Source organism: Physella acuta, unplaced genomic scaffold, assembly GCF_028476545.2.
Source record: "Physella acuta isolate Inbredline_101_S28 unplaced genomic scaffold, ASM2847654v3 ptg001848l, whole genome shotgun sequence".
In the NCBI taxonomy this organism is placed as follows: Eukaryota; Metazoa; Mollusca; class Gastropoda; family Physidae; genus Physella; species Physella acuta.
In genome coordinates, this window is record NW_026733357.1 from 36,078 (window position 1) to 52,435 (window position 16,358).

The 16,358-nt window shown below is 39.4% G+C and overlaps 1 protein-coding gene across 1 annotated transcript; it reads left to right on the plus strand.

Annotated features, from left to right (window-relative positions):
- Window positions 1-747: 747 nt before the first annotated feature.
- Window positions 748-13,111, plus strand: LOC131930789 (potassium voltage-gated channel protein Shal; the record flags this gene model as incomplete). Its single annotated transcript, XM_059287407.1, has 4 exons — window positions 748-910; window positions 7,317-7,502; window positions 9,601-9,765; window positions 10,470-13,111. Coding segments are annotated over 4 exons (985 nt in total), but the record flags the coding sequence as incomplete, so codon positions are not given.
- Between the last annotated feature and the right edge of the window lie 3,247 nt (window positions 13,112-16,358).

Consider the following 16,358-nt stretch of genomic DNA (forward strand, 5'->3'; position numbering starts at 1 on the left):
AATTTCTGTATATCTGTCTGTGGTTTTGCTCTAATTGGCCATAAAGGATAATGAATTTGTAATCTGTTTTTATTTTTCGATATTTTCTATACTACTCTTCTGTATTACGCTTACGACATGCGTAACTGTGTGCCTAGCTCATAAGTATTTCTTGATTCAAGAAATGTTTAGGTTTTTACAAATCAGAAGAAACGAAGCAAGCAACATGTTTTCTTTCAATGGTTAATACACTAAAATAATAATGCGATTATGTTGACTTTCCATCATTACAATAAAGGAATATGTAATAACACTATGTAAGAACAAATGTAATAAAGAATGTAATAACGAATCTAATAACAAATGTAATAACGAATGCAATAGCAAATGTTATAACAAATTTAATAACAAATGCCATAACAAATGCCACAACAAATGTCACAAAAAATGTCACAACAAATGTCACAACAAATGTCACAACAAATGTCGCAACAAATGTCACAACAAATTTCATAACAAATGCCATAACAAATGCCATAACAAATTTCATAACAAATTTCATAACAAATGTCATAACAAAAGCCATAACAAATGCCATAACAAATGTCATAACAAATGTCATAACAAATGTCATAAAAAATGTCATTAAAAATGCCTTTACAAATGCCATTACAAATGTCAAACAATGTCATAACAAATGTCATAACAAATGTCATAACAAATGTCATAACAAATGTCACAACAAATGTCATATGTTTTCCCCTCCAGCTACGGTGACATGACACCCGACACCATCACGGGGAAGATTGTGGGCGGCGTCTGCTCACTCAGCGGTGTCCTGGTCATCGCACTTCCTGTTCCTGTCATCGTGTCCAACTTCAGCCGCATCTACCACCAGAACCAGCGGGCGGACAAGAGGAAGGCGCAGAAGGTGAGTGGGTGTCGGAGGCATGCACAGGCTGACCTTTAACCTCTGAACGGCTTCTTGCTACATGTTGTGATGTTCATTTGTTTAACCCCAAAAGATGAGTTGGTTTTTGAGACTTGTCTGAGGCTGACTTGCACAGGCTGACCTTTAAACTCTGAACGGCTTCTTGCTACGTGTTGTGTTCATTTGTTTAACCCCAAAAGATGAGTTGGTATCGGAGTCCTGACATGCACAGGCTGACCTTTAACCTCTGAACGGCTTCTTGCTAAATGTTGTGTTCATTTGTTTAACCCCAAAAGATGAGTTGGTATCGGAGTCCTGACATGCACAGGCTGACCTTTAACCTCTGAACGGCTTCTTGCTACGTGTTGTGTTCATTTGTTTAACCCCAAAAGATGAGTTGGTATCGGAGTCCTGACATGCACAGGCTGACCTTTAACCTCTGAACGGCTTCTTGCTACGTGTTGTGTTCATTTGTTTAACCCCAAAAGATGAGTTGGTATCGGAGTCCTGACATGCACAGGCTGACCTTTAACCTCTGAACGGCTTCTTGCTACGTGTTGTGATGTTCATTTGTTTAACCCCAAAAGATAGTTGGTATCGGAGGCCTGACATGCACAGTCTGACCTTTAACCTCTGAACGGCTTCTTGCTTATATGTTGTGATGTTCATTTGTTTCACCCCAAAAGATGAGTTATGTCGGAGACCTGTCTGAGGCTGACTTGCACAGTCTGACCTTCAACCTCTATACGGCTTCTTGCTAAATGTTGTGATGTTCATTTGTTTCACCCCAAAAGATGAGTTATGTCGGAGACCTGTCTGAGGCTGACTTGCACAGTCTGACCTTCAACCTCTATACGGCTTCTTGCTAAATGTTGTGATGTTCATTTGTTTCACCCCAAAAGATGAGTTATGTCGGAGACCTGTCTGAGGCTGACTTGCACAGTCTGACCTTCAACCTCTATACGGCTTCTTGCTAAATGTTGTGATGTTCATTTGTTTCACCCCAAAAGATGAGTTATGTCGGAGACCTGTCTGAGGCTGACTTGCACAGGCTGACCTTTAAACTCTGGACGGCTTCTTCCTAAATGTTGTGTTCATTTGTTTAACCCCAAAAGATAGTTGGTATCGGAGACCTGACATGCACAACTTGACCTTCAACCTCTGAACGGCTTCTTGCTACGTGTTGTGTTCATTTGTTTAACCCCAAAAGATGAGTTATGTCGGAGACCTGTCTGAGGCTGACTTGCACAGTCTGACCTTCAATCTCTATACGGCTTCTTGCTAAATGTTGTGATGTTCATTTGTTTAACCCCAAAAGATGAGTTATGTCGGAGACCTGTCTGAGGCTGACTTGCACAGGCTGACCTTTAAACTCTGAACGGCTTCTTCCTAAATGTTGTGACGTTCATTTATGTTAACCCCAGCAGTTTTAAAGTTTGATGCAGGCTGTGTGTATCACATGCAAGATGACAAGGAATTGTTAAAACTAAAATAAACGAAGTTATCACAGAAATAGTGTGAGAAGCCTCGGTTAGGTGATAGCGCATTCGATTGCTAGCCTGTAAGTCTCGAGTTTGGTTCTAAGGTATAAGTCCTTACAACACCATTGAGATCATCTAGCTATGATAAGTACCTGAATCGAGTCAAATGGAATAAGAGTAAGAGGGCCTAATGTTGGTCACCCTTTTTGGAATAATTTTACACAAGCCAGATCTCTTGAATCTGTTTACAGATCGTAAACACAGGATTTTATTTTTTACTGTACTTAACAGAAAAAGTAAATAAAACAAATCAGCCGTCAGGTTTTAAATGCACCTGGAATCACCAATGTGTACGTTTGTAAAGTTTCCTTTCTAGCCTAACAGTCCCTGGGGGCTGGCGAAGTAGAGTTCACCTGTTTGTGTGACCTCGGCATAGGAAGGTCAGCAATGTGGTCAGCATTATAAGCCAGCCGCCTTTACTTTTTTCCCTTACATCAAAGCTGGGTGAACTCGCTGGCTTTCTACGGACTTGAACCCAGATTCGAACTCGCGACTTTCGGGTTAGCAGTCGTATGCTCTATCATGATTCTACCACGTCCTCCCGTTACAGTTAGTTGGTAGGCCTACTGGTCAAATATTCTTTGATGGATAATAAAAATGTCTGCCTTAGACAAACGTTTACGACCAGAGGCGTAGCGACCCTTCCCGGCGCCCGGGGACAAACTTTTCGATTTGCACCCCCCGTCAAGATTTTGATTTGCACCCCCCCCCCTCAAACTTTCGATTTGCACCCCTCCTTGAGATTAGATTTCCATTTGCACCCCCCCCCACTCAATCTTTCGATTTGCACCCCCCTCAACCTTTCAATTTATTTTTCCAACCCATTTTGGCGCCCCCTAAGGTCGGCGCCCGGGGACATATGTCCCCCCCCCCCCGCCCCCTCCCCCCCTCGCTACGCTACTGTTTACGACCAACTAAAGTCTGTTACTGACAGAAGTCTGCAACAGACTAAACTATGAGACAGACAACAAAACTCTCCGACAGACTAAAGTCTGGGATAAATATCAAATACCAGTGACAGAAAAAGAAAGACAGACACTGATGCTGATCCTATTTATAAAACCCACCAAAACAAAGATGCGGAGATGAAGAATCCAACTTTTTAAATACTTTGCCGCCACATGGAACAGGAACTAGTTACTTCTGATAGAGCATGTTGTACTTAAGATAGAAACTAGTCCTGTATAGTCTCCTGTAGCCGTAAATAAGTATAAACACTTAGCCCCTCATGTTACTAATTATTCCTACAGTTCCCTGTAGCTATAAAGCACTACATAGAACCGTGCCACTACAACAGATATACATAGTTCCAACCCTACTGGCGTTCTAGTTAACACTTCCTAATAGTTTTTTTTTTAATTATTTCCCTTGAGGGTAAAAATAAAATTAATAAAAAATCATAATAAACGACAATTAATTTTAAAATTGTCCAAATCAACTTAATTCATCCTGTATACTGAAAATACTTTGCAGTGGAGCGTTTTTTCCATGAGATATTTTATCTGGAGATAATTTGTCATTGAACCATATACGAGCCTACCCGCGGTGTATCATATGCCGATATATTGTTGTTTTATTTTCTACTTTTCAGTAATTCATAATTTGTGAATTCGAGAGTACCAGTGCTGCAACTGAACATATTTGCTTTAAAACCCTATCAGTAGGTCGTTAAGGACGATACTACCCCCACCCTCCTTTTCCCCCAACCCCTACCCTACACCCCCCCCCCCCCACTTGAAAGCAGCCTCCTCTTAGCTACCTCCCCTAAGTTTAAAATCGTTTCAAACTAAATTATCTACCCCTAATAGCCGTCACTAAACCCGGATCTACGATTGTAAACATTTAGCGTGAATCACAGCTCACCAGACCATGTGGAGGTGGGGGTGGTAGGGGTATGCCTAGAGAGGAAGAGAGGGGGCTGTTAGGCGCATTTACAACTTGGTGTTATCTAGGGTATCTAAGAAGAGAATTATATATATAGATATGTATGTTTATCCAATTATATGTAATGGTCAAGAAATAATTCAACCTGATATGGTTTGGGTTATGTAAGTAATCTACCTAATATTGTGATGGGGGGAGGGGAGTGAAATCACCCCATCCCCTTCCGCAATTTTAACATAAGCCACCGCTTATATATATATATATATATATATATATATATATATATATATATATATATATATCTATATATATATATATATATATATATATATATATATATATATATATATATATATATATAAATTAAAAATACTAAAATATTAAAATCCGTTTTTAGTCACAAGAAGTTTGAAACACCATTCGTATTTCCTTCGAATCTCTTGAAAACACACGCGCACACACACTAAAAACAGATACATATCCACATAGAGACACACCAAGATGAGAATACAACGTAAGAGATAACGTTTTTACAAAAAAATACACGCAATCAACACATTATCGAAATTAATATCGGTATCGCTTGCGTGAAGCAAACGAACAGGGCGCGGGGGGGGGGGGGGGGGGGGAGGTAGTGGTTGTAGCTAAGCGTCTGCATTGCCTCATCGCGTGATTAATGCCAAAACTAATTAACATGCAGCTAATTATCCCCCCTTTGAAATAAAGAAATTATCAGATTTTTTTTAAACAAAAAAAAATGTATACGCAGGAACACTAAACTGAAACCGTGCCGTGCATCTGGGGAAAAATGACACACCACGTTGCCTGGGACCGAGTTGCCCAGCCTCTAAGCCCCCCCCCCCCCCCCGGGCATCCCCTGATTAGCACATCCTCTGCACACACCAACCAAAAATAAAGGGGAGATAACCACGCTGGGTTACAAGGTCACCGTGTCCGTCGCTATTTCCGGTGCGGGGAGTTTAAATGGATCAACTCTCATTACCCCGCTAATTATTTTATTCGCCGAATCGTCCATCCGTGTCACAAACAATTTTATGATCTTTCGATAATTACTTACCCCCCCCCCCCCCCCCCCCCGCCTTTTTTTTCCTCCATTAAAAAAAATCCTACCCCGTGTGTGGTTTAATTGACAACTTTGAAATATTAACTTCATTCCAACTAGTAATGTATCATATCATCTCGCTCCCCCCCCCCCTCCTCCACACGTTTATTGTTGCAATCAATTCCAACTAACACACGGGCTTTGTACATATATTAACACATAAATATATGATACGTAAGGGGGGGGGGGGCATGTGGTATAGATATAACACACGTTACACCCCCCCCCACCATAAACACACATATCCCTCACACAGATTTCCTCACCTACACATACAGAGTGCGTGGCCCTCACACACGTAACCCTCACACACGTAACCCTCACAGACATGCCCTAACACATACTCAATAAGCCCTAACACATACTCGCAATCACAAATAATCCCCCACGTATACCCACACACTACCACACATCTGTATATGCCTCACAAGTGGAGCTGTAGTTACTATAGCAACCATACAGAATTATCAGCCTGCCTAGTCTGTTTACAAAGTCCATTAGAGAAGACTTTCAAGATCAGCAGATGAGCATAATGTTGTCCATAGCTTCCTGTACTGAAGCTATACGGAAAATATCCAAGCTACAGAAACGCATGTATTATTATTATAGCGAAATTAGAAGTAAATATGTGCATGATTAATGAGTTCTTTATAGTTAATTTACAATGTTAGAATGAAGTTACTTATTTAGTATTAATTAATTAATACTGTCATAATTAGTACAACGTAATTAATTGCCAAGCATTAAAAACTTGCGTAAGTATAGTGTTTACTGTACGTTTTTTAAAACATCGAATGATTTATTTTTTGTTAATTATAAATAAATTACTATATAAAATTTTGTATTATGATAATCATTAACCAATAACAGAATTTATAACCAAACAAGAGCATGAATTAATAACATGTGAATGAGTAATGTGGAATATAAATTTAGAAAAATCGAATGACTTATTTATTAATCCCATATAATAGGTCATTAAAACATTATTATCATAATTATTAACCAATAACATAATTTATTATCAAACCTGAGCATGTATTAATAGCATGACCTACAGCCTAAGACATAAAAACTAATATCCATTTGGCTTAATAAAAGATACAACATTGAAAGGGAAATAACTCATGAATATTTTCAAAGATTTATTTCTGCCTACCAGAGTTACTTTGTTTCGTAAGTTCTATCGCAAAAGATAAAATGCATCATTTATAAGCTACTAGTTAGTCCTTGACGTTGTCACTTTGTTGTCTGATAAAACTTTATTAAATTCGATGAGTCGATATTGTATCAATTATGGGCTCGGGGGGTTGGGAGGGGGGGGGGGGGGTTAAAAACTTTAAGTGGGGCACTGCTTCCCTTTAGTAATAAATTAAACAATAGTATAAAAAATTATAAAAACAGTATGAATACAGTATAAAAACAGTATGAAAACAGTATTTTCTCGTTTCTTTAGTTGCTGCTTTTACAGAAGAAAAAAAAAGTAAATATCAGAAACTTCAATTGATAAACAAGCTATCTTTTTTTTTTTAAAATAAAAGTTTCTATTATAACAAACAATTGCAAATTAATTTACTAACTGACTTGTTTTATTTTTCACATGCACTCCAAACCTTGCATGAATCATTGTTTTTTTTTATATGCACAACCATAAACATCTTCGTTTACTGTTTATAAACTATAGAAACGAAACAACATATTGCTTTCATCTTTATTTTTTTAAATCATTTTTTTTTTAAAACCAACGAGATCATTAATTAATTAATTAATTAACTTACTATCATCTCCTGCGAGTGCCCTGCTTTAGTTCAGCACTTAACAACCCCATTAAAATCAGGGTACCATTTTTGATATTCAGAAAGCGAGAGAGACGAGGATTAACATGGCCAAGAACGCCAGCAGCGCGGGCTTCATCAGCGCCAAGAAGAGAGCAGAGGAGCTTCTTCTGGCCAGGGAGGCTGGGCTGGAGCTGGAGGAGAATAACAGGGGGGACATCTTCGAGATGCAGCACCACCATCTGCTGTCTTGTCTGGAGAAAACCACGGTAGGAAATTTTTTTTTTTTTTACGGATAGGCCAGAGCTGAGTTTTTTTTTCAGGCACCTCTTTGGTGACCAACCCCTGCTTACCACCTCCAACCCATACTTGACCGTCCACAACCCCTACTTGACCCCCCACCCAACCCCTACTTGACCGCCCCCAACCCCTACTTGACCGTCCCCAACCCCTACTTGACCGCCCCCAACCCCTACTTGACCGCCCCCAACCCCAACTTGACCGCCCCCAACCCCTACTTGACCATCCCCAACCCCCCTACTTGACCGCCCCTAATCCCTACTTGACCGCCCCCAACCCCTACTTGACCATCCCCAACCCCCCTACTTGACCGCCCCTAATCCTTACTTGACCGCCCCTAACCCCTACTTGACCGCCTCCAACCCCTACTTGACCGTCCCCAACCCCTACTTGACCGCTCCCAACCACTACTTGACCCCCCAACCCCTACTTGACCGCCCCTAACCCCTACTTGACCGCCCCCAACCCCTACTTGACCGTCCCCAACCCCTACTTGACCGCCCCCAACCCCTACTTGACCATCCCCAACCCCCCTACTTGACCGCCCCCAACCCCTACTTGACCGTCCCCAACCCCTACTTGACCCCCCCCCCCCAACCCTTACTTGACCGCCCCCAACCCCTACTTGACCGCCCCCAACCCCTACTTGACCTCCCCCAACCCCTACTTGACCGTCCCCAACCCCTACTTGACCCCCCCCCAACCCCTACTTGACCCCCCCCCAGCCCCTACTTGACCGTCCCCAACCCCTACTTGACCCCCCAACCCCTACTTGACCGCCCCTAACCCCTACTTGACCGCCCCCAACCCCTACTTGACCGTCCCCAACCCCTACTTGACCGCCCCCAACCCCTACTTGACCATCCCCAACCCCCCTACTTGACCGCCCCCAACCCCTACTTGACCGTCCCCAACCACTACTTGACCCCCCAACCCCTACTTGACCGCCCCTAACCCCTACTTGACCGCCCCCAACCCCTACTTGACCGTCCCCAACCCCTACTTGACCGCCCCCAACCCCTACTTGACCATCCCCAACCCCCCTACTTGACCGCCCCCAACCCCTACTTGACCGTCCCCAACCCCTACTTGACCCCCCCCCCAACCCTTACTTGACCGCCCCCAACCCCTACTTGACCGCCCCCAACCCCTACTTGACCGCCCCCAACCCCTACTTGACCGCCCCCAACCCCTACTTGACCCCCCCCCAACCCCTACTTGACCGCCCCCAACCCCTACTTGACCGTCCCCAACCCCTACTTGACCCCCCCCCCCAACCCTTACTTAACCCCCCAACCCCTACTTGACCTCCCCCAGCCCCTACTTGACCGTCCCCAACCCTACCTGACCGTCCCCAACCCCTACTTGACCGCCCCAACCCCTACTTGACCGCCCCAACCACTACTTGACCCCCCAACCCCTTATGACCGCCCCCAACCCCTACTTAACCGCCCCTAACCCCTACTGACCGTCCCCAACCCCTTATGACCACCCCCAACCCCTACTGACCGCGCCAACCCCTACTGACCGTCCCCAACCCCTTATGACCGCCCCCAACCCCTACTTAACTGCCCCTAACCCCTACTGACCGTCCCCAACCCCAGAACGAAATAGAATTTAGAAACAAAATATATACCTTAGTCAGCGACCACCCCCACCCCACCCCTAAATTTAAGTCAGCCTCCCCACCCCCCACCCCACCCCCATCGAAAGTTTCAAATGTCATCCCCTCCCCGTGGAGAAAAATGTCTGAAAGAAACACTGGAGAATTATGTAAGCTTGGGACCCTAAATAACATTCTAACCCTTAAACTAGTCCTAAACTTCTGCTTCAACCAAACCCTAATTTAGACTTCTCTGGGTCGATTTCTGGATGCTTAACTTTACTCTTTGTTCATAAATCACATCACACCTTCCAGTGTGAAGAGGGGGGGGGGAGGTTGGGTGGCTACGAAATTTTCTATTTGATGCGTTAAAAAAGGCTCATATTTCAAAATCTATGGGGGTGGGGGGTGGGATTGCATTCCTATTGACACAAAAAATATAAACGGTCTGCAACTGTCCACAGGATAGAGAGTTCGTTGAGATGGACATGACCTTCAACAACTCAGCCAGCAAGCCAGCAGAGACGCCGCCCCCCTCGCCTGAGCCGTCTATAGTCTCCAACAGACGGAAGTCGAGATGCTGCGGCAAGAGGTCGTCTGTTACCTCAAAGCTAATGTCGCACGAGAAGGTGAGTCACAAACAGAGAAAGCCCGCGTAAATTTCTACCTTGTATTCTTAAAACATAAGAAAAATTCACAGCAAAAAAAAAAGAATTTTAATTATGATAAATATACGAAGTGATATTTTAAAATTTCATGTCGCTTTAGTCTTAATGTTAGGTTTAACCAATGCCGGTTACAACATACCTTTTTGGGTTGGTCTTACATATTTTATAATCTTTTACACACATTCTCAATTAATGTGACTGTACCTTTACATCAATTAACTAAATTATTTCAATCAATCAGTCTATAATTTAATAATTAAGATATTTTGTGTTAGATATTTCTCTGAGATATTTCGTCAGAAATATTGTGTCAATGAAATATTATCGTGTTATATTGTATCTTAAGATTCTTTTGTCAGGTAACCGTTTAAAAATTACGAAAAAAGAATGGTACTATTCATTATTTGGTGCTCACACTACCCATCTCTCCCCACCCCTAAACACACACTTTGCTTAGATCTTATGAGTTAATTACATTGAAATAAACTGGGCTGTATTCGAATGATTAGGAAAGGACAGAGAAGGGGTTTAAAAGATAGATTTAGGAGTGAAGGCCATTTATTTTATCAAGTAGACTAATCATAATTGCATCTGACAATTAAATGCTAAATTGTAATTTCAGAAATAAACTGTTTTTCATATAAACTTTTTTTTGTCTTCTTTAGAAGCGATCTCATTCGAAACACAGCATTGAGCACCAGGAACTGAACGATGTCAGAATGAGGCTCTCGCCCTCTTCCAAAACAGACTCAAGGTCGAGTGGGGTCAACACCTTCGAGGTCCAGGGCTTCTCCAACACCAACCACAACCCCGGGGGCAACGGGCTGAGCAACAACCCGGGGGGCAACGGGTTGAGCAACAACAAATCCAACAGCAGCCAGGATATCTACGGGGGCTACCCTAGCCAGTATCAGCAGAACCTGACCGGTGGCTTCAGGAACACGACCTCTGAGAGCGAGCCCAACATCGGCTCCAAGCTGACCTCTGCCGGTCACCTCAACATCACCACCGCCCTGGTGTCCAGTCCCAACTCGACCGGAAGTTCCGCGTCCGTGCCGGAAGCGTTGCCCGTGTACAGCTCATCATTGCCTTCATCCTCCAACAAAGGGGACATAATCAGGATATCAACGTTATAACCCTTGTCTTGGGACTTGTCAAGGGATACAAGAAAATGATATCAACGCGAAGTGAACGAAAAACAAAATGAGCGAAAACCCGAAAAAATAAAAACTAGCATCTGGAGTTTTACAGTAAAATTTTATAAATAGTTTAAAAGTTTCACCAGCTCTCATATCGAATCTGATTTTTTTTTCCCGAAAGCTGGACACCACCTGACCATCACCGTGTTGGACTGGTAGCTCAAGCTGTTCCGTGCGACATGGCCTGTGCCTTAATTTTGCCACAGGCCAGGGTCAGGGTCATTTGCCCCCTCATCCCTGATTTGTTGTCTGACGTTTTCTGAAAGATGCTTCCAAGCGTCTGTGAGGAACCACGCCGTTTGCAATGTGCTCTGCAAGAAGTGTTTAAATTATTTCAGCCCAACTCCACTGTATTATCGCTCCTCCATTCAGCAGATTCCATTGTTGCGAGCCCACAAGGAAACTCGAAGGAAAAAGATTATGTTACATGCAGAGCTCGTTTTATGTCAAGACCATGTACTGCATTTGTTAAAACTACATAGCCTTCATATAGCATACAAATGTAAACACTTTTAAAAATGCAAGTTAGATTGTTTAATATATTTCCTAGTTATAGTACAGGAAGTTAGTTTTTAAACAAAATAGGATTCTTGGGAGAACTTTGTATTCAAACTTACCAAAACAGTGCTACGATTAATTAGATGACTGGGCAGCTTCAGGGACTGATTAAGCTTGCCCTATGTTGAAACTTATTTAGTGGTCTCTGTGGCTGTTACCTCACGACTGTATGTTGCTATAGATATTGGAAAACATTTTAGGCTTCCTAAAATTCCGGGGCCCCAGCTTGCTGCTCTGTCAACCCTCCACTGCAGTCCTACTCAGCGCAGACCCATCCTTCCCTGCAAAGGTCTCTGTTATATGCTAACACAGAGAACCTGGCTGTTTCCAAAGAGTAAATCTCTCTTCCTTTAAGCTTTTAAACTGAGTAAATCTCATTCAATAAACCTCAACATTTAATGTTCTATTTCAAGATTTCATTGCAGTCTCTGCTCATTTGATTCACATCGCATTCGTAGATCACTGAAATGATCATGATTTTAAAACTGAAAACCAAAGTATGAGAAATGGGGTGAAATGCTGTGAGAAAATGGGTAGAATGGAAAAACACGTGGTGTTTTACTGATCTGATTTACATGTCAAAAGGCTGTGACTTTGTACATAAACATACTAGTGCACTGTTTATTTGTATGTCTTATGTACATAAACATACTAGTGCACTGTTTATTTGTATGTCTTAGTTCAGTTGCTCTGTCTATGCTGTTGAAACTGACATTTTATAACATAACAATAGATATTCTAATTTATTTTTTAATTTATGGGTGTTGGGAATTCTAAACTTTTTTGGTGATTTTTAAAAAAAAATGTTGATATTATCTTAAAATGCAAAAAAAAAAAGGCTAAATTTAGTTGATGATAAGGCACGCATATTTGTAAATATATATATTGGGCTAAGGGTATTTCTTTGTTTAAAATATGTTATGAACGTGAGTGATATTGACATTGTTGATTCTGTGTCTGTTGAAGTTAGTTAAAATAGTATATACTGTTGATAACACTTCGATAGTTTATAATCACGGTTGAAACATGTTGATGCCATTTTTTTTTTAAAAACAAGAATAATTTTTTTATTACTCGCATGGTTGTGTGGCACTGATTTTAATTTTGTAAAAAATTTGGCGAAATCTGTCCCTGTAAATATCACCCCATTTAAATACTTTAACATCGTGAAGCATGAGAATTAATTCGTACCCTTTGATCATAGATACCCAAAAGCAGTGAGTTTAAATTGTTTTACATTTTAGATAAGTGACAGCTTTTTTAAATTTACCATAACATTAAGTCAAATTATCTTCAATTAACACTCATTAACTTGTCCGATTTTCCTGTGTTTGATTGAGGAAAACAAAATGGAATGGGTCAAACTGAATTCCTTCCCCTGATCTCCGGATATGTGAAAAGGGGAGATCAGTCACTAGCATAACAAGATATACCTCATGACGTTTCATTCTCTTCAACATCATCCCATTTCGAGAAGTATGATTTATTTTTATTTATACAAAATAATGTTGATACGACTTGTTGACACGGATGCCAGTGATATCAACCCCCCCCCCCCCCCCTTTCATGCCATGATTTAATTTTTTTTTTCTCAAAGGTCAGTTTAGGATCACAGTGGTGGGGGGGGGGGGGGGGGGGTGCAAAAATAATGGAAAATAATCACACAAATAAATATATAATAATAAATATTTAATGACAAAGACTATAAAGCTCATTTTAGTAGTAAGTTTAGGATTACAATGGGAAAGGAGGGGGGGGGGGCTGCAAAATAATCCTAAATAAGCCTAGAAGACTATTGGGAACATTATTTATTATACACTAAAATCAGCAGAGGACAATTTTTTTTAAAATTAAGGTGTGACTTTTTTTTAAGCATGTACTGTGAAAACATGTAAGTGTGCACACACAACAGAGGACAAAACATGTTTAGACTGGATATGACATCATCATTATATTATTTTTTCTCAGGGCCAGATTGACTATAAATAAATTCCTTTAAGTCAAGTTTTGTTTCCTTTAAAATTCGTGTGCTGGTTTTTTTTTTTTTTTTAACTAAAATATTCTTGTAGAGAGAAAGATGGCCAGTCATGCACTGCCTGCTGATGTCTAATTAATCTAAGGTTCAACTTACTCCAACTTTATTCAGCTCCATTCATCACCATCCTAATTCAAATCTGCACTTTTTACCCTCTCATCATTTTTAATGTATACATGTGTCTTATCTGGTATTTTTTTAAAATAACATTTCAAAGTGTTTTTATTTTAAAATTCACATTAATTTTTTTAAATCATTTTTTGTCAAGTAGCATATAGGCCTAAGCAACGACTGTTCTATAAAATATCTTCAAGAAATTAATATATTATTATGACAAAAAAAATCAAGCACCGGTATATAGATTTCTCATACTTAATTTCTCTCTAACACTATTACTCTTATATTCAGATTCATGAAAGTATACTTATATGAATATTAACTGTTTCATTCTTTTAGTCAAAATATTTCAGCATTCTTGTACACATAATTTACACTTTTCTTGAAGCAAATGTGTAAATTTTCATTTAATCCTTTCCAACCTAAATGCAAGCTCACTTAAATCACTGCATTTATTCCATTGGGAAACATTTTTCAATACTGCTTGTTGTTTGAAAAAAAAATTAAACTGTTTTTTTTTAATAAACAATGATAATTATTATAATTGTAAATGAGTTGAATATGTTACATGCAAATTGTGAAATGATGCAGTGAGATTCTTTTTTTTTTTTTGACATATGGTAGAAATAGATGAATCTCTATTTCTTTTTCTTTTTAATTATTGTTTCAATACTTCCCTCTTTGCACTATAAATATTGTTCTTTATGATTCACATTTTTAATATACCAAGGATCTTGGACAATGCTTCTATGTGCTGTAGCTTATGCACTGATTGCCTAGCCTACAGATCTTTCTGTAGTTGGTTTAGCCCAGACCAGAAAAGGAAAACTAATTTTCTTTTTATGATTGAGTTTGGTTGATGTATTTTATTGGGTTTTTTTCCATAGTGTTGTGTATCTTCGCTAATGAGTTAATAGCTAGTAAGGATAGCAATTGTAATTTTACTAACTTCTAAGCAATCTATCTTAAAACCATAAAAAAAGTTAAAGGACATATGTAAAATAAAGAAATAAATAAATTGCATGTGCAGATTACAAACTACCAGTAATTAATCATACACTAAAGAACAATGCTAATTTTTTATACCCATGTTTTCCTATACCCTATTTCCATTTCACATGATAAAAACTATAGTATACCCCAACAGTTTTTATATCAGCAGTACAATTCTTAACACTGTCATAATGAGGAACATTCTATTGAGAACTCCAGCAGATTAAAGTGTAGTGCATGGCCAATTATTTCAGAACCCTTCGCAACATTTGCTGTAACAAAGCTCATAAGCTTTTAACGTATATGGCTATCAAATATTTAAGCTCCTGAACATATCTTACAAAAGTTACCAGAATAAGAAACAGAATCACCACAATGTTGATGAAGTATTTTCATATAAAACAAAAAAAAAACACTCTTTTATAAATAAGTTATTATTTGCTATTAAAAAACTTAAACATTAATTTAATTTTTATTTGTAGAAGTAGATGTTTAGAAAACGGGGAACAAAAATTTAAGCTTAAAAAAAGAAAACTTTAATCTCTGAAGCTTAGCATTGTCTTCCAGTAGAGCTTTGTTTCCCCTTTATTTTTTTTTCAAACTTGAAACGTTCGCCTGCACCTGTTATTAAATTCCAAACACATTTTTAAAACATAAATTCTTGCCAGTTAGAAATCTACACAAACTAATTAAATGAATAACTGTTTGTTTTCTTCTATAGTTGATATCGGCTTCAGTGATGAACAAGTTTAGTTTGATCTGAGACCAAATAAGTTTAGTTTGATCTGAGACTGAATAAGTTTAGTTTGATCTGAGACCAAATAAGTTTAGTTTGATCTGAGACTGAATAAGTTTAGTTTGATATGAGACCGAATAAGTTTAGTTTGGTCTGAGACCAAATAAGTTTAGTTTGATCTGAGACTGAATAAGTTTAGTTTGATCTGAGACCAAATAAGTTTAGTTTGATCTGAGACCGAATAAGTTTAGTTTGGTCTGAGTCCAAATAAGTTTAGTTTGATATGAGACCGAATAAGTTTAGTTTGATCTGAGACCAAATAAGTTTAGTTTGATCTGAGACCAAATAAGTTTAGTTTGATCTGAGACTGAATAAGTTTAGTTTGGTCTGAGACCAAATAAGTTTAGTTTAATCTGAGACCGAATAAGTTTAGTTTGATCTGAGACCAAAAAAGTTTAGTTTGATCTGAGACCGAATAAGTTTAGTTTGGTCTGAGACCGAATAAGTTTAGTTTGATCTGAGACCGAATAAGTTTAGTTTGATCTGAGACCAAATAAGTTTAGTTTGATCTGAGACCAAATAAGTTTAGTTTGATCTGAGACAGAATAAGTTTAGTTTGATCTGAGACCAAATAAGTTTAGTTTGATCTGAGACCGAATAAGTTTAGTTTGATCTGAGACCGAATAAGTTTAGTTTGATCTGAGACCGAATAAGTTTAGTTTGATCTGAGACCGAATAAGTTTAGTTTGATATGAGACCAAATAAGTTTAGTTTGATCTGAGACCGAATAAGTTTAGTTTGATCTGAGACCAAATAAGTTTAGTTTGATCTGAGACTGAATAAGTTTAGTTTGGTCTGAGACCAAATAAGTTAAGTTTGATCTGAGACCAAATAAGTTTAGTTTGATCTGAGACCG